Source organism: Ascaphus truei, chromosome 4 (assembly GCF_040206685.1).
Source record: "Ascaphus truei isolate aAscTru1 chromosome 4, aAscTru1.hap1, whole genome shotgun sequence".
Classification (NCBI taxonomy): Eukaryota; Metazoa; Chordata; class Amphibia; order Anura; family Ascaphidae; genus Ascaphus; species Ascaphus truei.
The window spans coordinates 37,207,557-37,230,668 of NC_134486.1; the positions used below are offsets into that span (position 1 = coordinate 37,207,557).

The following is a 23,112-nucleotide window of genomic DNA, read 5'->3' on the forward strand; positions in this document are numbered from 1 at the left end:
TTTGAATCCGAATTTACACATAACTTGGTCCATGAATAGCCAGTCTATTCTATCGAACGCCTTCTCTGCATCTAGGCTTAGGAGTAGTGCTTTGGTCTCTGTGAGATGGACATGTTCAATAATGTCTATTATCTTCCGAGTATTGTCCGAGGCCTGTCTGCCTGCTACGAATCCTACTTGATCACTATCTATTAATCTCGGTAAGATGGGGTTTAATCTATTTGCGAGTATTTTGCTATATAGCTTGAGATCACAATTAAGCAGGGAGATTGGACGATAGCTTCCACATTGCATCGGTCCTTGCCTTCTTTATGTATAATGGCCAGGGTGGCCAGGGACATTGACGTGGGGATTTGATTTCCTTCCATGAAATCGTTAAATATCTTTAGAAGATGCGTGGATAGTGCTGGCAAAAATCTCTTATAGTAGACATTAGTGAACCCGTCGGGGCCAGGAGACTTAGTAATTTTTAGTGATTTGACCGCCTCTTCCAGTTCCTCTTTTGAGATCTCAGCGTTGAGGACTGTGTTTTCCTCCTCCGTTAGTGTGGGGAGCTTACATTTATCTAAATATTGCGCTATTAATTCGGATGCTATTGATTCAGGCCGGCCATTTTTTGATCTTAGATTATACAGTTCTGTGTAAAATTTTGTAAATTCGGCTGCTATTTTGCTATCACTATGTTGTATCTCACCAGACCTACTCTTGATTGCCGTGATTTGGGACCGTTTATGTACCCCTCTTAATTTAGTCGCCAAAAGTCTGTCTGCCTTGTTCCCCTTGTCATAATATTGTTGGAGGGAGGAGTTGGAGGGGGGGGAGGATGGGGGGAGAGGGGGGGAGTGGGGGAGAGGGGGGGAGAGAGGGGGGGGAGGGGGTGAGGGGGGGAGGGGGATTGAGGGGGGGAGCGGGGGGAGGGGGGGGAGGGGGAGGGAAGGGGGGAGGGGAGGGAGGGGGAGGAGGGGAGGGAGGGGGAGGAGGGGAGGGAGGGGGAGGAGGGGGGGGGGAGGGTCTAGGTGCAATTCAAACATTTCAAACATTTCACTTCACATTTTTGTGTAACACAACTCTTATACAACTCTGCGCAGAAAACATATTTTATACAATTCTGTGACCATACAAGATAAGTTCGACTTTCTTTCGTATGTTTGTTTTCCCCTTAGTGTTTTTCCCTCTTATTTATCTTTGCGTTTAGGCGAGGTACTAGGTAGGCTTGTTAGCAGGGGGGTCCTAGGTGCGGCTCAAGCATTTTACATTTCTGTATAGCACAACTATTATGTAACTCTGCACAGGGAGTATAGGGAGGGGAGGGGAGGGGGAGGGAGAGAGGGGAGGGAGAGAGGGGAGGGGGGGGTAGGAGGTGGGCCTGGTTGCAGTTCAAACATTTCAGACATCTCCCATTTCTGTATAACACAGCTATTATGTAACTCTGCGCAAAAGATATATTGAGAACCGTTTTGTGACTAAATAAGATTAATACAACTTTATTTTATATATTCGTTTCCTCTTAGTATGTTTCCCCCATTGTTTTTGTGCTTAAGTAGGGTGCTAGGTGGGTTTGCTAGTAAGGGTGGGGAGGGGGGGTGGAAGAGAAGGGGAGATGGGGGGGGTGGGGGAATAGGGGGGAGAGGGGGGGGGAGAAAAAGGGGGGAGGAGGGGGAGAAAAAAGGGGGGGAGGGGGGGAAAGGAGGGGGGGGACATGGGACATGTGAGTATGTGGGGGGAGGGGTGGAAGAGGGGGGTATGCATGAGGAAGGGGGGAAGGGGGGAGGGGGGGGGATTGCGTGTCTGGGTTACAGGGGGGAAGGATAGAGGGGAAGCAAGGTGTTAATTGAGATATAACAGTTTTATTATTTTAATCTACTCACGACCTCCGGATCATCACTATTAACTTATGATTTTAAGTTCTTTGATTCAGTCTGGGTGGCCCGTCTTCCTGGTATCCTAGCCGCCCCTGGTCCCACAGACTGGGGAGTCCTCTGTGGCAACGGGGTCCATGGATCGTTGGCGGAAAGGCTGGATGCCGACACCGACCCCCCCCCCCCCCCCCCAATCCAGAGCTCTGCTCCACGGGACCGGAGAAACCGGCAAAAGGAGGGGGAGGGAAATCACATCTAAAGCGGGACGAAAAGCCAGAGATTGAGGCTGGTGGGGGCAAAACCGGGATCTAAATTCCTCTTATGCTCCGGAGTTAGAAGATCAGCGATCCTGCTGCTCCGGGTTGAGTCGGTCGGTTTCCCGGTCTTATCGTCGGCGGACGGGATCCTCTTCGGAGTCATCGCGGGAGTAGGCGACTCGTGAACCAACTTGGAGGGCGGTGTACTGTGTCAGCTCATCCTAGAAGTTGGCGGCTTACTTCTTGGTGCTGTTCCGGTCTGATAAGATGATTTTAACGGTGAGCAGAGGCGCCCCCCCTCCTCGAAGTCTCCTCAGAGCCATCCCGAGAACAGGCGCCTCGTGACTTCACATTGGGAGTGGAGGTCGGCGCCGGATTACCATGGGGGTCCGCAGCCCGCGCTCCAGTGCGGCCCCGGACCAACAAGGTAAGTGGGGGCACTCTTCCCCCTCCGGTCTGTCCGGGGGGATTTATCCGAGTGCCGCGGCGGTTGTCATTTTTCTCTAGGGTGTTGGGCCGCAATTCTCTCCGATGTTCGGGGGGGGTCTCCTGATGTATTTTCAGCGGTAGGATTGGTCGTTATCCACGTTTGAGGTGGAGTTAGACCTAATGCTTTTGCGAAGGGGCCATGTCCACGGGGTATTTCATGTACAGGAACTTTCCATTCCTGTTAACTGTAAGTCTGAAAGGGAATCCCCATCTGTATTGGATTCCTTTCTCGCGGAGTAGGTTGGTTAAAGGTTTTAATTCACGTCTGCGGTCTCTCGTTGCCTTTGACAAATCGTTATAGACTTGGAGAGTTTCATTTTGAAAGGTTATTTCCCCCATGTCCCGGCAGGCCGCAATAATTTTTTCTTTTGATGTGTATTTGTGCATCTTTATTATAATGTCCCTACGCCGCCTCGGGTCGTCTGATTTAGGTCCTAGGGCACGATGAGCCCTATCCATTTCGAGCTCTTTCTCCTCCAGCTCCCCGCATACTAGGTTAAAGAGCTCCATGAGGTATGGTCGGAGTTGATCCTGCGCGACCGACTCCGGTACGTTCCGGACGCGGATGTTTTGGCGCCGGTCACGATTTTCTTGCTCCTCCATACCTTCTTTAAGGAAGGTGATCTCTTCTCCTAGACGGCCTATCTCTTCCTCCGCTTCACTCTGTCTTTGTTGAGACTCGGTGAGTTTTTTCTCCAGGATAGTTGTTTTCTCTGTCAGCCCTGAGATTTCCCTCCTTATGTCGCTCACTGCGGTTCTGAGCTCATTGAAAGGAGGATTGGAGCGTCGTTGCCATAGCCCCCAGAAGTTCTTCCAAGTATGCCCTGGTTATGGGTTGATCAGGGCTTGCTGGGGTGCGATCTTTTGGCTGGGTTTTTTTCCCTGAAAGCGCCGTGGCGCCATGCGGTCCGCCGCCATCTTGAGGCTCCATCGTGCTGTCCCTGGCCCGTTGCGACGGAGAAAATAATTTGGCAACTCCCTGATTGCTCGCTTTTTTGGCTTTTGACATCGCCTAGTTCTTTAGCTATCCGGGGGTGTAAGTGTTACCCGGCAATTTTGGGGAAAAATGTGGGTTTTTGCGTCTTTTAATGCGCGGGTCTATGGAGCTCCTCTTCTACCCGTCCATACCAGGTGACGTCACCGGAAGTCCCCCCATTAGGTTTTATTTTAAATCATGCATGTCCCCTTTAATTATGGGGGGTGGGCTGTGTACATTTGTTAAAGCCCTCTCCTCTGTAGGCTCTTTGTGCACTTCTGCAAAAGTGCTCTTTCCCCAGGGGATGTCACTTCTGGGTCTTCCCAATCTCCTGGAGTCCCTGGTCTGTGGTTTTTGGGGAGTGGGGAGGGAGAGGGGGCCGGAGTAGTCCGCACACTCTGTTGGCACTTCTGCAGAGTGCCGGGTCAAAATGGCCACCCCCGCTCCTCTCAACTCTCTGCTGCAGCCCCACCAACCTCCAGTCGCACACTTGCTGCCGCGCGGGGACTAACGGCAGACAGCCTCTCGTCCCGCTTCTTACCCGGCCACCCACGCACTGTGGGGTCAAGGAGGAGCGCCGTTCTCAGCCGCGTCCGGGCCGTCCCCTGGGGAAAATGGCTCCTGGTGCTCAGTTTTTAATGATTATTAATTAAGTTATTCTTGTAGCTTCTCATACCCTACCGATGGTTTGGTGAAGATCATCCCCTAGAGCATGGGTGCGCAAACTAGGAGGTGAAAAAAATGTTCTGGGGGGGCACAGCGCTTACAGACGCCCTGTGCTCTTCCACACAACATTGAAATAAAATGCCAGTTAAGCACGCAAGGCCTCTTTATGTCTCTTATCTTCTCTCCGTTGGCTTCTGGCGACTCGTCAAATGGCAACACCACATCACGTCAAATGATGTCGCAGATGCCGGATGAAAGGTAAAGGGGGGGCGGCGAGTAGAGGGGCTGGGGGAGAGCAGGCAGGGGGGCACAAACAAAAAAGTTTGTGCACCCCTGTCCTAGACTAGCAGTGTCCAATAGGAATGCAAAGCTTCTCGCGAGTCACAATAGCGAGTTGTGACGCCTGCTGCATTGCACCCCCTCTCTTACACCCCACACCTCTTACCCCCACCTCCACATAGTAAACCCCACAACAAATATATACTAAACCTACCCCCCACCCCAAATAAACATAACCCCCTACACGGTTCAAATATCACCTCTATGCTGATAACACAAAAACGTACCTCTCAACCCGACCTCACACCTGCTGTGCAGACCCAAGTCTCAGAATATCTTTCTGCTCTTTCCTCTGTCCCTCTCTGAAACTCTAATGCAGGCCCTCATTCTCTCCCGCCTCTACTATTGTAACCGTATACTAACCGGCCTACCTGCCTCCTCTACAATCTGTCCTAAACGCTGCTGGTAGAATCTCTTTATTCTCTCCTACATCTGTCTCCGCATCTCTCCTGCTGAAATCCCTCTCCTGGCTTCCAATTGAACTCTATATCACTCACAAAATTCTCCTCCTCACGTTTAAAGCAGCAGTCCAAGCTGCCAGTTAAAAAAAAAATTCCCTTTAATATGTGCATAAATACAATCCACACCACGATGCCAAGTTGCCGAGCGATTCATTTTCCTGTGATCGATCAGTGAAGATTCGGATTGGGGATTCACTAAAATGGCTGCAGAGAAGTATATTCTGCAGTTAGTGGAAAATATTTGCATATTAATATGACAACGTTCTGTGGGGAATGCCATGTGACCAGGCAGTCACTAGATACAATTGGTGCACTGCTAGAGAGGGCAGGGCTCAAAAGGGAGTGTGCCAGAGCCTGTTTCAGAAGAGGAAGGGGATGCGACTTTGTAAATGGCTGCTTTAGAATCAGAAAATGCTTGTTACTTTATAATACATTCACATTTTAATTTCAGAGTTGTTTTAAAAAATAAATAAATGCTGCAAGTATTTTCTCATAGTACAGAACTGATTTTTTTTTTTTTTAAACTCTTGTAAGATATTGCTTGCACTGCAGCTTTAAGGCTATACACGTTTCTGCCACTCCTTACATCTCAGCGCTAGTTTCTCGCTCTACACCTGCCCGACTCAAGGATTTCTTCTGTCTACCCCTTTTGTACCTGAAGCCCTATCCCGCCTAAAACCTCTCACTCACTACTCCACGCCTCTGGAATGCCCTTCCCCTCAATATCCGACTGGCACCTTCACTCCACCATTAAAAACACACCACTTTAACAAAGCATATGGGCAGCTCCGCTGGTTGATGCTATACATCTCAGATGCACTGACCTTGACCCTTTGCTGACACACTTACCAGAACACCCTCCTACTGTCTCTGTAAGTTCTCCCTAATTACCATGTAGATTGCAAGCTCTTCAGAGCATGGACTCCCTTTCCTATTGTTACTTTCATGTGTGAAGCACTTATTCCCATTGTGTGTTATATTATGCCACATGTATTACTGCTGTGAAGGGCTATGTTCCTGGCTGGTGCTATATAAAGATATATATACATACATACATACACCTCACCTGGGGTTAGGCCTCTAATCACGCAAGCGAATGAGGAAGCTGCAAAACTGGAGGGCAAGTAGAGTGCCTCATTTACATTAGAAGCAATACAGTTTGTTTTTATATGGCGGAGTTTGTCTCACAGTTTAACTGGGAGACTTTGATACATTACACCCCAAACATAACAGAATAAGGCAGAATACTGGTAATGGCTGAAATTAATTGTGCTGTATACAGTATGCCAATACTACTGAGGAATTGGCTCTAAACATAGCTTGTCACTAAGCTGTAGTCCACACATCACAACTCATAGAAGAGAGCTCCGATTTGGGACTTAGAAAGGTATAGTATCATCTTCCCAACACCCAAATCACTCCTCCTCCCCCTGAAGAAGCGTGACGGAGTTCACGGGAAACGTGCGTCGGGGTACTTGTGACGTCATTACGTTGACGTCCATGCAGTGACCGGACCAGAGCAGTGGAACCAACGAGGAAGCGGGTCGTTTAGCGCTGGCGCCAGCCATCTTATTGCTGTACATTTTATGGGTTGTAACCCTAGACTTAGTGGTTGCGGTGGTGCCTATCCTTAGGCTTTGATTACATTATCACCATATGTTTTAGTGGGGTTTGTCAGCCGTTAGTGACTAGGTGATTTCAGTCATCGTAACACAACTCTGTGGATATCCTATTCCACAGTATGTATTGTTGTGATATAGTCTGATCCCACCAGGTTTGCCACAAGACATCTAACAGCACTTTGTATTTGGTGCGACACCCTTACTATCGCCTATACCCACATGACCTCAGTACATGCAGTTATATGGTCTGAGCAGCAGCTAGTTTCCTATCCTCACATGTGAATTATACCGGGGGGGGGGGTTTGACTATTTTCAGCTCAGATACCATTACCTAGTACATATACCTCACTCCACATTGTGGATGAGGGTCCTCATTCATCTAGGGACCGTTACTGTGGACTGTGTTACCTTTATTGTGCTATGCAACTATTCATTATAGCACACACAGGTCTCCCACATCTATTGATTGTACTTATCTCATCTGTAAGGCTGATTTACCCTTGCATTCCTCTGCTGTCTCCACGTATATCTAGATAGGTTATCACTAGGTGTTTATGACACTGTTACCATTGTCTGGCTATTATGCCATCGTGTGTTCACTTATAGGTATTAACCTACTCAGTGACTTTGATATCTACACCTGTCCTATGCTATTGATTCCAAACTAGATTTGGTCCGGATTTCACTGAGGGGATTTTATTCACATCACACATAGTCACTTGTATGTTATATATGTTTTATACCTTATTAGATGTTAATAAAATGTTATTATTTTTATTTTATACTTATGGGGTCTCTCGCGATCCAGTTACTCCCTTGTTGTTATACGTTCTAAGTAATTCACTTTGCAGCTATTCTGCAACCAATACATATTACTTACATAGGTAGAGTCAGAGAATAGCGGTTTGTAACTAGAGAGTACTTACCACTAGTAAGAATCCCTATTATTGGTGCACAACAGACCATAAAATATATAGGTCCAATGATGCTCACACTGAGTCTGTTAAAATGATACACTTTATTAAGACCAAATGTCTACACTATTTTATAGTTATAGACCTATATATTTTATGGTCTGTTGTGCACCAATAATAGGTATTCTTACTAGTGGCAAGTACTCTCTAGTTACAAACCGCTATTCAAGAAGAAAAGACTGTCATGCGCTTCAGCTATACAGCATGTGCACCGCACGGTGTCAATAACGTCATGTGGGCAGGGTGTGAGGAAGCTAAGTGCGACCCTAGAGTGACCGGAGTGAGTGGAGAGGCAATAAAGTGAAAAACTCTTACCTTTATCTCCACTCCGGTCTGGGTCCTGCTAACCTCTGTCCTCCTGCGCCCGCGTGCTGCCTTCTGTAGGTATGGCTGTGTAGGAAGAATTCCGGCGCAACTGCGCATGACATAATCCATGAGGTCCCGGATGGAGTCAAAAAACTTTATTGGCACATAACAACACCAGGGCTACACCACGATCTCCCCCTCTACGCGTTTCACCCTCTAGAACAGGGCTTCGTCTCGGAGTGGGGAGATGTGGTATTGCCTGATCATTTAAAGTAAAAAGCCCGCGAAAAACGGGTAATAATGATTAACCCCTTCATGGGAAAAATTGCACACAGTCATAACATATTCATAGACATAAGTATAGTGATAACATTCAGAAGGTAGCCTGTATAAAGGATTAAATAATAACCACCAATGACTTAAACTTATGGCTAGTCAATTTACATGAAGGTACTTAAAAAGCTGCTTGCAACATTGCAAATAATCAACATCGTTGTGCCTGTGATTCCCTTATTAAACATGCAGTCTTAATTTCATTAATATAGGTAAAGCATATCTTAATGCATATAACCTGAGCATAAAGTGGTAAACAATGTAATGAGACTGCTAATTGGAATCCAAATACAGGTACAGGAGGTTGAGCAGAAAGGGGAGAAAAGAGATAAGAAATAATGATCAGGATAATGGGAGAAGAGAGGGGGGGAGAGGGGAGGGAGGCGGGAGGGCAGGGGGGGGGGGGGGAGAAAAAGGGGAAGGGAAAAAGGGAAAAACCCAGAAAAGAAGAAGAGAAAAACAGACACGGTAAAAATCTGATAAAGTATCGAAATGCATTATTCTATAATATGCAAAAAATAGAAGACACAATTTATTATACAGACCTTTTAGACGGTAAGGTGCATCTATTGTATATTATAAAAAACACCGTAGATCCCATTCCTGATTGAGTCCATTGGGTTGCAGGGTATTCAAGGCAAAAATCCAATGAGCCTCCCATTGATACAAGATTTTCTTCCGATCTCCTCCACGAGGAGGTAAAGGAATATGCTCAATGGCTATACATTGCAGTGAACTTACTGAACCCAATAGACAGGTGTTAAAATGTATGGCTACTGGATGCATCATATCGTGGTTGCGGATAAGTCTCAAGTGCTCTAAGATGCAAATCTTGAGCACTCTACTCGTGAGACCAACATATTGTTTCTTACAACTACATTGTAATAGATACACTACAAAGGATGTCTGACAAGACATGAAGGATCTAATTTTAAAATTATGAGTTTCGTCACAATTGGAAAAATGTGTGGATTTTCTCATAAATTAACAAATTGTACAATGACCGCATTTAAACGAACCCTGTAATTTAGGGAATAAGGATACTCTGTTTTTCTTACAGGTATCAGGCTGTAGCATACTTGGTGACAAGAGGTTGCCTAATGTGGCCGCTTTCCGGAAGACTATACGAGGACCAGTACATACCATTTTTTGTAACAGTGGGTCCAAAGATAGTGTGGCCCTGTGTTTCTGAATGATAGATTTGATGGCATTCGCTTGTTCGCTGAAATTGGTAATGAAGTGGGGCGCATCAGTGCCCTCTTGGGGCGTTATGGTGTCAGATCTTTTAACATTCATGTTAATTAACTAATCTCTTTCAGTGCTTAATGCCATTTCATAGGCTGTATCAAGGTCTTGTTTGGCATACCCTCTTGCCAGAAATCTGTCCCTCATCTCATCCGCCCTGTGTACAAAGGCACCACGAGAGGAACAGTTCCGACGCAAGCGAAGGGAGATCGTGGTGTAGCCCTGGTGTTGTTATGTGCCAATAAAGTTTTTTGACTCCATCCGGGACCTCGTGGATTATGTCATGCGCAGTTGCGCTGTAATTCTTCCTACAAACCGCTATTCTCTGACATTCCGTCCATCTCCCTGGTAGCACGCAACCTCCATACGACCCTTCAAGTAGAACAGTGGTTAGTACGAGGTAACCCTAATCTATTTCTTTCATAGGTAGAGTGCATATTTAGAGGGATTCTTTCATGTGATATCCACCGGATTTCACATGTATTTTAGATTAAAAAGTACTCTTTCCAGTGCACAATATCAATGAAGTCTGGGAGACTGCTTCTAAGGCCTGGGACATAGTAGTGTGAGCAAGGCTGAGCCGTGCTCACACTCGGCACTGAGCCCCTGCAGCCGCAATGAGAGCGGCTTTAGCAGGGGCTCGCGCACGCTTGCGGAAGAGCGTGTCTCACGAAGTTTTCAAATTTGGCGCTCGCCGGAGCGCAGGGCCGGTCACGTGAGCGCCGTGATGTCACTGGCCCGCCCCCAGACCCGCCCACGGACGGCGCGCTGTGTAAGGCCAGGGAAACCGCTTTCCCTGAGCCTCAGCACGGACAAAATTACTATTTCCCAGGCCTTAGGCTGCGTCCATAGAAGGACAGTCAGCGCTGAGCCGTGCGGACGCTCCGCGATGAGCCCTGTCAGCCTCAATGAGGATGTCTTGAGAGGGGGCTCCCGCGAGCGTCCGCAGGCGTGCTGAGGCGCAGGGATTTTCAGCCGACAGCAGAACCTATAGAAACAGCGAAGGGATAGGGAGTGATCACAGGACCATACCAATTGTGTAATGTAATCAATTATGTAAGTGAGGTAATCAAAGGATGGGTGCAAACTGTGAACTGAAAAAGTGAATCAGAAAAGGGAAGGGAAACACAAAATGGATGTGCACCCTGAAAGAATTCACTTATATGCACACCAAACTAATGTAAAAATTAACTTTTAATAAGTATCTTAAAACATATATTACCTAAGTATTGTGCAATGTGGATTAAAAATATATTAAATCAGACATATCTGGCATCCGTGTCTTTAATTATTAGGTCGTGCTGTCCCAGATATCCACCTAGTGTTGATGGGATACAAAAGACAGAGGATGCTAAGAGTCAGGGTGTTAACACCTCTGGAGCAGCGATGAGACCCAGTAGTGATAATATATAGTTGTTCACAGATAGAGCTTCCTTGCTAGTTAGACCAGTTTGTCCCTGAAGAAGCTCCTTTGCTGGAGGGAAACGCGCGTTGGACGCGCAATGTTGTCAGTCTCCTACTTGGAGCTGTTTTAATGCAGTGTCTGTAGTCTCCTGGTTCTAACTTTGTAGACCCTAGTAGATAGTTGGTTATTTATTTATTATTTTCACAGTTTGTGTGTTTGCTTTCCTTGCACTCTATGAGAGGTGCCTTCACAATTATCTTTGTGCTATTTACTCCAGCACTGCTGAGTCTGGTGATTGTATGTTGCAGTGTCTGTATTATCATTACACTATATATGTTAACCTCACTATTCAGGCACTTGCACTTCAATACACCAACGCCCCTATTGCAGTGCGTAGCACTGGTCTAACTAGCAAGGAAGCTCTATCTGTGAACAACTATATATTATCACTACTGGGTCTCATCGTTGCTCCAGAGGGGTTAACACCCTGACTCTTAGCATCCTCTGTCTTTTGTATCCCATCAACACTAAGTGGATATCTGGGACAGCACGACCTAATAATTAAAGACACGGATGCCAGATATGTCTGATTTAATATATTTTTAATCCACATTGCACAATACTTAGGTAATATATGTTTTAAGATACTTATTAAAAGTTAATTTTTACATTAGTTTGGTGTGCATATAAGTGAATTCTTTCAGGGTGCACATCCATTTTGTGTTTCCCTTCCCTTTTCTGACAGCAGAACCTGTTTCTGAGCGCGCTGTCGGCTGAAAACCTGCAATCAGAGCGAAGCAGCGTCAACGTCACGGCGCCGTGACATTGACGCTTTGCGGGCTATTGGCCCAGTGACGTCAGTGCCCCGCCTCCCCTGCTAGTTCATGCAATCGCTTCTGATTGCGCAGACGAGCCTCAGCATGAGTGCGGAGGAGCGCTGACTGCTAATTATGGACGCAGCCTAAACCAGTGTAACATGGCAGGTCTACATTAACCCATTCAGTGCCAGAGGAACGTGATATTTGTATTTCCCCTCCCCTTTAAAGGATTAATGGAGGAAACCTGTATCTGTGTGTTTCTTTTCCGTGTTCTCTTTATCCACTCCTCTGCCAGACTGACTGGAAACACCTACGGTAGGTGAACTTCAATATTCACATAGGAAAAAAATTCGGACATTCTCCTTTCCCAATATTACACATTATATATTCCAAGAAAATATACGTTAGGAAATCAGAATGTCCTTTCAATGTGATTATAAAAGTGCCCCCTCCTCACATGGGTCTCCCCACCCCACATGTAAATGTAACTATTCCCAAGAGATCAGGTAGCAAGTAATACAAACGACACTCATGTATGGCTTCGGTATTAGGCAATTGTCCCTGATTATCCAGGCACTTCAAATTGGCCTCCCGATTAACCTCTGCCGTGCCATGAGAGGCAGGCCCCTGTGACTGGAGGGGGTTGCAACGTCTCCTGTGGCTGAGCAAAGCAGGAAGAAGAAGAAAGAGATGAGGGGGGGGGGGTAATAATCCACCTGATCCGTGCAGGAAGGTGAAGAAAGAGATAGGGGGTGGGGGGTAATAATCCACCTGATCCGTGCAGGAAGATCACGGACGCCGTGTGTTTCCCAGCCGGCGACACTACACAGCGTGACAGGGCAGAGGAAGCCGCCATGACAGGCCAGGTCTCTGCAGTGACGTCACGCGACAGCGTGTTCCGGTAGAGTGCCCCTTCCCCTCTACTGCGCATGCGTAACTAGCCTGCCAAGCGAATGAAGGACTGATGTATGTACACAGTGATACACAGTGATACTTCTGGCTCTGGGAGCATGAAGTACAGATTACATGAGGGTTTGCATGGATGTCAACTTTCAGGGACCCATCACCCACGTTACAATCTGAGACATTCCCTGTTGATAGGGGGACTCAGTGATATTAAGTTATACAGCTGCCCCATTACTTAAAATATTTTACAAAGAATAAATACATTTTGAGTCATCCCTCATGTTCACTTGAAAGGGACCCAAACAAGTTAGGTTTGAGGACAGCAGAAAATGATTTTTTTCAGACATTCCTTGTTTCAGGGGACAGTCCCCCATACGAAAGAAGGATATAATCTGGGTCTTTCTGCGCAGATAAATGTACCCCTGTCTCCAATGTATGTGCAAGTCACCAGTTGCAGGATTTGCAATTCTCATTCAGATCTAAAGCTCTTTCTCTCAAGAAGGCCAGGATATATATATATATATATATATATATACACACATACACGCATACCCCGCATTAACATACGCAATGGGACCGGAGCATGTATGTAAAGCGAAAATGTACTTAGAGTGAAGCACTACCTTTTTCCCACTTTTCGATGCATGTACTGTACTGCAAACGTCAAATACGTGCATAACTGATGAAAAATAACGCATTTGTAACAGGCTCTATAGTCTCCCCGCTTGCGCACAGCTTCGGTACAGGTAGGGAGCCGGTGTTGCTGTTCAGGACGTGCTGACAGGCGCATGCGTGAACTGCTGTTTGCCTATTGGGCGATATGTCCTTACACGCGAGTGTACTTAAAGTGAGTGTCCTTAAACCGGGGTATGCCTGTACATACATATATATACATCTCATAAGAACGTACACAAATAGCTTACATTATTTATTTATTTATTTATTGATAAAATATTTTACCAGGAAGTAATACATTGAGAGTTACCTCTCGTTTTCAAGTATGTCCATGGTATTATTACTTAGCAAAATCTGGTGTGGGTGTATATATGTACAGTACAGTATATGTATGATTAGTGTCTGCGTATTTACTAAAGTTTATTGCTTTGAATGACTTCCTTGAAAGTGTTGAGGGCTGTTGAACAGGAAAACAAGGCTGACAAACCTCATCTGCAACCCGAGCAGCGGCTTCTTCCTCCACACCGAGCGAGGCTGTAGTGCGTGACACACACACGGCCCCCGTCATGGTCACGCCTCTCACACCTAAAACAGCTGCCTGCAGACCGCAGATTGCGGTGAAGAGCCGTGCAAGCGCCGGCAGGACGCAAGGCGGGTGTGCCGGCGCTTGCAGCCGGACCTTAGCCTGCGCTTATAGCGACGTCGCGTCACAACAAATGCATTGCCGCCGTCACATGCGCTTATAGTAAGCGCGGAACAACAGCTTGGTCGCGATCACTGGAAGTCATCTAAATTTGATTTTTCCAGCAACCATAGCCTGCCGTCGCTGGCACTATAAGCGCAGCCTAAGGGTTCCTTACAATGCATCTGATCTCAGACGTGCTATTAGAGAGGGTTGGGGTTCCTTACAATGCATCTGATCTCACAAATGCTTTAGAGAGGGTTGGGGTTCCTTATAATACGTCTGATCTCAGATGCACTATTAGAGAGGGTTGGGGTGCCTTACAATGCATCTGATGTCAGACACACTATTAGAGGGGTTTGTTACAAAGCATCTGATCTCAGACGCGCTATTAGAGAGGGCTGCGGTTCCGCCGACTAGCACAATATAATTATAGGATTCCGTAACCAAAAAAAAGTTGAAAACGACTGGTCTATATCCTGGGATGTTTGCTTTTTATACCGTTCAACATTTAAAAGCTCATATCAGGGAGATTTGGAATATACAACTCCCATTGACTTGTATTTGAAAGAGGGAATTATTTTAAGGGGGGCAGCAGAAAAACAATAACATTTTCAGATACAAATCAGGAAATCTCCCTCATTAAAACAGGCGGAGTTGCTAATATGCTGCTTTTTAATCCCTTCTTTCCAGAGGGCCAAGCTACACAATGGGTTGCAGGACCTTATAGAAGAGAAGGGGTACGCTAGAAGTGATCATACTGGCCCCTTGTTACTGTGCTGTGAAGTCATATGCCCCGTACTTAGAAAAATGTTGGCACCATTCAACTGAAATGAGCCAAATGGCAATACAAAAATACTAAAACAAGCACTAGACCAAAGTGCTATAAACAGTGCAGTGCACGAAAAGCTGCCTGGTAATTTACTAAGGGAATTATCTCAAAAATACCCAAAAACAATATAAAAATACAAATATAGAAATATAACCCGGCGCATGTGTACATAAATTATGTGAATAACCAATATGAATATATAAACCATAAAAGGATATAAGTGACTAATATGAGTATAGTCCTTTCTTCCAGACTTGAGTGATTGACGAATGGGGGATGGACTCAGTTCTCAAAGCACATATAGAAAATGTTCCTCTTCACAGCAAATACTGTCCTATAGATTGAGACATAAATCGGGGAAAAACATTGCGCAGTATTGTTTTTTAGCAATGAAGCCCTCACAAATGAAACTCAAATGAATGCTCACTTACTAGAGGTAGGTAGGCAGCATGCAGTGGAGAGAAACTGTGTATGGTGTCTTCCAAGTCCAAAGGTTTTCAGGGTAACACGAACCCCACGTGGTGTCCCCAATTCCGATGGATATAAAAGGAACCTCCTCAGGAAAGATGTCTCCTGAACCTGTCCCAGGACTCCTGTATCTTAATCTCCGACAAGGGATGAAGAGAAACAGAGGATTGCGCAGTATATAAAAACTTTTAATGACGCCTCCAGAACTAAAACAGAATAATACTCACAAAAAATGTGAGTTTAAAATCAAATTAGAAGTGCCCGACCCGGCACACACATCAACAGTACTCAGTCTCTGTTAGTCCTTGCCGGTAACGCGTGTACCTCGCGTTGTTCCGGCGCGACCGTGATGACGTCACCGTCTCCATTCCAGACTGGTAGTCAGATGAGTGTCCAGGGCAGCGTCTCCTTAGGCTCCTCCCTACGCGTTTCGTGACGGGGAACGTCACTTCGTCAGTTACCGGCAAGGACTAACAGAGACTGAGTACTGCTGATGTGTGTGCCGGGTCGGGCACTTCTAATTTGATTTTAAACTCACATTTTTTGTGAGTATTATTCTGTTTTAGTTCTGGAGGCGTCATTAAAAGTTTTTATATACTGCGCAATCCTCTGTTTCTCTTCATCCCTTGTCGGAGATTAAGATACAGGAGTCCTGGGACAGGTTCAGGAGACATCTTTCCTGAGGAGGTTCCTTTTATATCCATCGGAATTGGGGACACCACGTGGGGTTCGTGTTACCCTGAAAACCTTTGGACTTAGAAGACACCATACACAGTTTCTCTCCACTGCATGCTGCCTACCTACCTCTAGTAAGTGAGCATTCATTTGAGTTTCATTTGTGAGGGCTTCATTGCTGAAAAACAATACTGCGCAATTTTTTTCCCCGATTTATGTCTCAACCTATAGGACAGTATTTGCTGTGAAGAGGAACATTTTCTCTATGTGCTTTGAGAACTGAGTCCATCCCCCATTCGTCAATCACTCAAGTCTGGAAGAAAGAACTTTACTCATATTAGTCACTTATATCCTTTTATGGTTTATATATTCATATTGGTTATTCACATTATTTATGTACACATGCGCCGGGTTATATTTCTATATTTGTATTTTTATTTTGAAATGAGCCAAAGTTGAAGATGCCTTCACAGCACAAGAGTCAAAGAGTGACAGACATGCCAACTTTTACTGACTTTCTGTGCATCTCACTGATTTTTAGCATCAGAGTCTCAGACTTCAGTGGAATTTCACTGATAAAAATCTGGACTTTTCCATTGACATTATAATTTGTGGTCCATAACCCCCAGACATCCCTATCTTCCCACTCCCCATAATCCACCTGTAATTGATTTTGATCTTTGGAGGTTGACATCTCCCGAATGAGACCCCACCGATGTCTACAGTATGAGTTGATTACGCTTCAAATGACTGTTACTGTACTTGTACCAAATAAATGAGACTCACTGAAAATATGCTCAGACTTGACAGGTCCGTCCTACCCAGAAATTCTGGGGTGCCAAGAAAGACGGAGGCCACCTTCAAATGAGTGAGACTCACAACTCGGAATCATACTGTTCCATAGATGAAAGATGGTAGGAAGATTTAGAAATAACAATCCTTCATGAACATTGAAATTTAGGAATAATATACTATTTTATTTCTTAGGAAATTCCCCTGATATACAGAGACTGGGCAGCCTACTGTAGAATGGTATATACTGTTGATAGGTTGGTGCTGAGACGTCTTGGTACTCAGATGATAATCTTGTATTTTTCCTGCTTTTTCTCTGCTACAAGTTATCCCTGTCCTGTGCAAATCCTTCAAAGAGATCGCCCGTACCTCACTCGGTAGCCATCGGGAATAGGTGTCTCATTTAATGTGAATTTATTACGCATTGGAGGACATTCTCACAGAAATGCACAATCAATGACATAATAAATATTATGTTTGAACAAACAATTGTTCTATAAAAGTTTCTCTTTTTACCCCAGGGACTCTTAATATTTAGAATTAAGGACTTTAAGTGGCAATCCAAGCAGCCATTTTTTCCCCCCATTTTTAATTTTTTTTCTATAGGATTAAAGTAGTGGGTTTCCGGAGCTGAACCCCATTAATTTCAGCTCTGGGGACCGCCTGTTTCCCACGATACTTACCTCCATAGGGGGTGCAGTTAGGATTTTCCGGCTCACTTGCTAGGTTTATGCAATTGTGGATTTTCAAAACTCCCGCGCCCTGCTGGCCAATAGGCAGCCGTGACGTCATCCTGTGCGGCTTCCTATTGTCCCACGTGACGCGGGAGATTTAAACTTTGCAGAGCTACCGACACCCCCTTCAGAGGTAAGTATCTTGTGAAGCAGGAGGTTCCGGAGCTGAATTTAATGGGGTTCAGCTCCGGAGACCCCCTGCTTCAAACCTATGTTAAAAAAAAAATGGGAGCCAATATGGGGGGAAAAGCCTGCTTGGATTGCTCCTTTAAGACCTCACAAACTATGTGTACACCCATAATAGGGAATGCAGGTTTTAGCCAACATTTTTGCCTGTAATTCTACACAAATATGTACTTATTTATGTAGGCAGGACATAAATAAACCACATTATGCTGGAATAAATCTGACTTAAAAAGTACCATGAGACTTTTGATGAGTGACTGAGTGAAACTGCCTTTCAGCGACAGGTATACTGTATTACAAATGAGTGACACATAATAGGTCTGCATATATAATGCAAGAGACAGAGGTCAGGAAACCTCTTTGATTGTACATTAATTACAGAAGAAGTAAGAATATATTATAAAAGTATCTGACCTTTACTTTACATGGGGCAGAAGAACATTTCCTCTGAGACTCGGAACAAACTCAGTAGGTTTAAGTGTCACTCATTTGGAATGGCCAGATTTACATAGAATACATTTTGCTAAACTGTAGCCATGAGCCATGTAGGGGTAAATATGGCTATGAGATGCCCATTATCAATCAGATAGCAATAATATGCCTTAATTATCCTACTTACAATGCAGGCAGACAATATGTTACTGTACATTGCAAGTTTAATTTACTACTATATTTAACTAGTGTTTAATATCTATTTATTAAATATACACTCTCAAAGGTGCATACATATTAATAATATAAGTTAGAGTCCCAGCAAACACATTTGTTGTCACTGAATTCATATGTGATTTTCATATTTCATCGGGCCTATATATTCCCTGTGTTTTTTCTTGCCAATAGACCAGTATGAAGCTCTGTGGTAAATAATCATAGATCTAGTAAGGATGCATTAGTATTTACTATTGCCATAGAATTTAAATAAATCATACACTTTATTTAACAAATAATTGAAAACATTGTTCTGGCAAATATATTCTCCTTAAAACCATCTCCTGGCTTCCCATCAAATTTCAGACAACTTACAGAGTTCTCCTCCTTACCTTTTAAGGCTGTCTACTCATCCTACATATCAGTTTTGATCTCTTGCTATGCCCCTACTTGCCTCCTGCACTATACCCATAACAATCTCCTCTCCAGCCCTTTCACCTCTACACCTCTCCCTTGCCTTAAACCCTTTTCCTCATTGCACCTTATCTGTGTAACTCACTCACACTCAGTATACACCAAGCACCTTCTCTTCCCACCTTCAAGACAAACCTTAAAGCCCACCTCTTAAATAAAGCATTCCAATAGACTAGACTCATATTGTCCCACACCCATAGTCACTCCATCCATCCATTGTGGCCAAGAACTACCATCTAAAAGCAGAGCAGCTTTATGCTGTTTGCAGCCTGATTTAAAAGCAGGCCATATTTAAAGTAGCCTATTTTAAGTAGCATGCAGTGCTGGGGTTTAAAAGGGAGTTCAAAAGGAGTGAACAAGTGGACAACACCTACTGGCCCTGATTCCTGAATTTGATCTACGCTGGAAAGGAGGATATGATCTATCCTAGACTGCACATCTCAGCACTTTACTATTGATGTGATGCCACCTTTACTATTTATATTTGCTATGGCTTCACTTCTTTTCAAAGTATGCACTTCTTTCTACCAGCCTCCAACTCTATTCATATATCTCCATCTCTCCTTTCATTGCCACTTCTCAGTTAACATGAACTCCTTTCTTACCTGTGCCCTTTGTCACTACACAGCTATACTCCCTGCACTAAAACACACCTCTACAAATCATCCACATTCTCTTTCTTTCCATGCTTCTCCTACTTGCTTCTGGGGATATCTCTCCCAATCCTGGTCCCTGCCTTATTTCTACATGCTCTCGTACTCATCTGCCAAATGCAACTTCTACTTTTGATATCAACCTCTCCAACCTCATACCCTTCCCCTGCCATCCTCTCTCCCTTTCTCCTGTGCCCTATGGAATGCTTGCTCCCTTTCTAATATGTTCCTCTCTATGCATGACTTCTTTCTCTCTCACTCTCTGCTCCTATTTGCTATAACTGGGTCCTGGCTCACTAAGTCTGACTCTGCTCTGGAAACTGCCGTCTCTTATAGTGGCCTTTATTTCTCCCACACTCCGTGCCCTGATGGCAGGGGTGGAGGTGTGGGGCTCCTGCTCTCCTCCATCTGTCCCTACCATACCCTTCCTATTCCTCCCTCTCTTGCTTTTCTCTCCTTTGAGGAGCACACTGTCCAAATTTTCTCTCCTCTCCATGTCCACGTGGCGGTCATCTAGCGCCAACCTACCTCTACTCATCCCCCTTCTGTCTTTCTCACTTTGAATCCTGACTCTCTTTCTCTCCTCAGACTCCCCTGTTCTTCTTCTTGGGGACTTCAACTGCCACGTTGATGACCCCCCTCTCCCTTGGGCTGATCAGGTTGTCAGGGTCTGAATCTGAGCTGAGAGAGTTGAGGGAGGAGCATAAAGTGGAATCAAAGGCTGGTAGGTTAATAGAGCACAGGTCTCTGCAGAACCGAGGGGTAGATGGAGGTGGAGAAGGGGAGAAGTCAGAGAGAGAAAATGAGATTAGGTGGTCAGAGAGAGGAAAAGGGGAAATGGAGAAATTGGAGAGAGAAAAGTTTTTAGTGAAAAACAGGTCTAGGTAGTGTCCATGCTTGAGGGTGCTGGCTGCAGTCCACTGTTGAAGGCCAAAAGAAGAGGTTAAAGAGAAAAAGTGAGAAGGACAAGGGAGTGGGGGGTTATCAATATGGCAGTTGAAGTCCCCAAGGAGAAGAACAGGTGAGTTTGAGGAGAGAAAGAAAGAGAGCCAGGATTCAAAATGAGAGAGAAAAACACAAGGGGGATGAGTAGAGTTAGGTGGGCTATAGATGACTGCGACATGACAGAGAGAGGAGAGAAAATCTGGACAGTGTGAGCCTCAAAGGAGGGAAAAGCAAGAGAGGGAGGAATAGGAAGGGCACGGTAGCGGCAGATAGAGGAGAGTAGGAGCCCCATGGCTCTATCCCTGCCATTAGGGCACAGAGTGTGGGAGAAAGAAAGCCCAACATAAGAGAGGGCAGCTTCCAGAGCAGAGTCAGTCTGAGTGAGCCAAGTCTCAGTTATGGCAAATAGGAGCAGAGAGTGAGAGAAAAAGAAGTAATGCACAGAGAGGAACTTGTTAGAAAGGGAGTGTGCATTCCAAAGGGCACAGAAGAAAGGGAGAGAAGAGGGAGGGTGACAGGGGATGGGTATGAGGTTAGAGGAGTTGACACTCGAAGGAGTAGAAGTTGTATGTGGCAGGCGAAGACGAGAGCATACAGAAATAAGGCAAGGACCAGGATTGGGAGAGATATCCCCAGAAGCAAGGAGGAGAAGCATGAATAGAAATAGAATGTGTGAGGCTGATTTGTAGGGGTGCGTTTTAGTGCAGGGGATATAGCTGTGTAGTGTTAGAGGACGCAGGTAAGAAAGGAGTTCATGTGAACTGAGAAGTGGTGATGGAAGGAGAGATGGAGAAATATAACTAGAGTTAGAGACTGTAACGTGTAGCCGCCACAAACTGACTGAACTGCGAGGCCAAGATGGGGATACAGAAACACCGACCTAATGCAGCCCGGAATGCAGCATCATGGTCGTGGGTATCCGGTTCAAGGTTGAGAAGGGAGGATCGTCGTATTACTTGCCGTGGTCGTTGGTCGGAGGAGGTATAGATTATTGTGGTCACTAGCCGTGGTCGAGGGTTGGAGATAGACGTAAGCTGAGGTTTCCATATAACTGCAAGATAAAGGATAGCACAGCAGGCAAGATAAGGCAAGGCAGGACAATATAAGGTGCTTGCGACTAGCACGATGTCACAAGGAAACAGTCTCTATGCTAAGCCAATTTGCAGCAGCAATAGCTGAGCATATAAAGGGAGAGCAGCCAATAGCTGAGGAGTACAGCAGCAGAAGCTGCTGAAAGAATCAGCCCCCTGTTTTATTGCTGAGTGAGCTCAGCACAGCAGGCACTGATGAAGAGCAGTAGCAGTCAGTTTGTGTCAAAGCCTGGAGCGGAGTCTGCTACTGATGCTGCTGTCTCAGGGGTGACGCCCGCACCCGATCCTCACAGAGATATAATGAGGCTAGTAGAAAACTGCTGAAGCTACTTAAAGTCGAGAAGTCCCGTACAACACCATACCACCCTGAGGATGATGCCTTGCCTGAACGGTTCAATCAATATGCTGGGTATCTTGAGAGACACCGAGAAGGTCAGTTGTAGCAAGCAAGTACAACACTTAGTGCATGCCTACAACTGCACCCGGCATGAGTCCACTGGGTTTTCCCCATACTTCATGATGTTTGGCAGAGAAGCAAGACTACCATTTGGAAATCTCTACTGATGGAGTGCCCAATGTGGCACACTACCAATACATCAAACGACTAAAAATCAATCTTCACAGAGCATATCAGTTAGCAGGCCCTAACACTACCAGATAAAATACTAATTGTCAGGGGAGACCAAGATTTTGACACCTTAATTACCAAGATCATTGATTGAGCAAAACAAAGAGATAACATAAATTGTGATTTATTTACAAAATGAACGTACACAGCTATGTTACACAAAATACAGGAAAAAGACACACTTACTTTGGAAACTGGGATACAAAACTAATCTTTCCTAGTTGCAAACAAACAGCAAAATAATCCAGGCCACTTTTCCTTCAAGTCGCCTCTTTCTGCTGGGGTCTTGTAACTCGACACTTTGCATCTGAGAAATGTAGACGATTTACTCAGAGATGGGAATCCTTGGACCACACACTGAATCACACATAGATGGAACTGAATATCAGGTTAATCTCTTCTCTCCACTGACTGCACAAAATTTTAAAACGACTCCAAGCCTATCTATAATGTGCAGCCAATCTTTGGCATGGTAACCAATCATCCCACCTATAGCCAGGTTCTGCCAGTCTCTACAGACCCTGACTGGGAGCTTCAGTATAGCAACTGAGCATGTGCAACTAAGGTCATCTTCCCTCACTTGTCACTTAGCATATGGCATCCTGCCTTCTTACTGGGTGCCGCTCAGTCTCCTTCACCTCTGCTTGCTAACCAAATGTTCAACACCTCTATTACCTCGCTTTTGAAACTGACTCTTGATCTGAGGATGTGGCCACTACTTAGCTATCCTGAACAAATGGCTCTCACACCTCTAGCCTTTCCTGCTAACAAAAGGGATCACACCTTTAGGACAAATGTCCCTTTGATCTAGTAACCATACGCCCCCCTCTGTGTCTTTGCAGGACAACAGATCCTGTCTGATTTAATGCATAAAGTTTAAACATATTTTAAAACACTGCTGCCTAAAAATATACTCATACATCCTGCTTCACATTTAGTGTAATTGTTTTCATAGCCCATGCCTTTATTCACT

At 45.2% G+C, this 23,112-nt stretch overlaps 1 protein-coding gene across 1 annotated transcript in view; it reads right to left on the reverse strand.

Moving 5' to 3' along the window:
* Positions 1–12,646, reverse strand: part of LYPLAL1 (lysophospholipase like 1) — a 59,852-nt gene extending 47,206 nt beyond the window's left edge. The window contains exon 1 of the mRNA XM_075594919.1: positions 12,522–12,646. Coding sequence (XP_075451034.1) covers positions 12,522–12,606 — 85 coding nt within the window. The 5' untranslated portion in view covers positions 12,607–12,646. The remainder of the gene's footprint in view (positions 1–12,521) is intronic.
* Between the last annotated feature and the right edge of the window lie 10,466 nt (positions 12,647–23,112).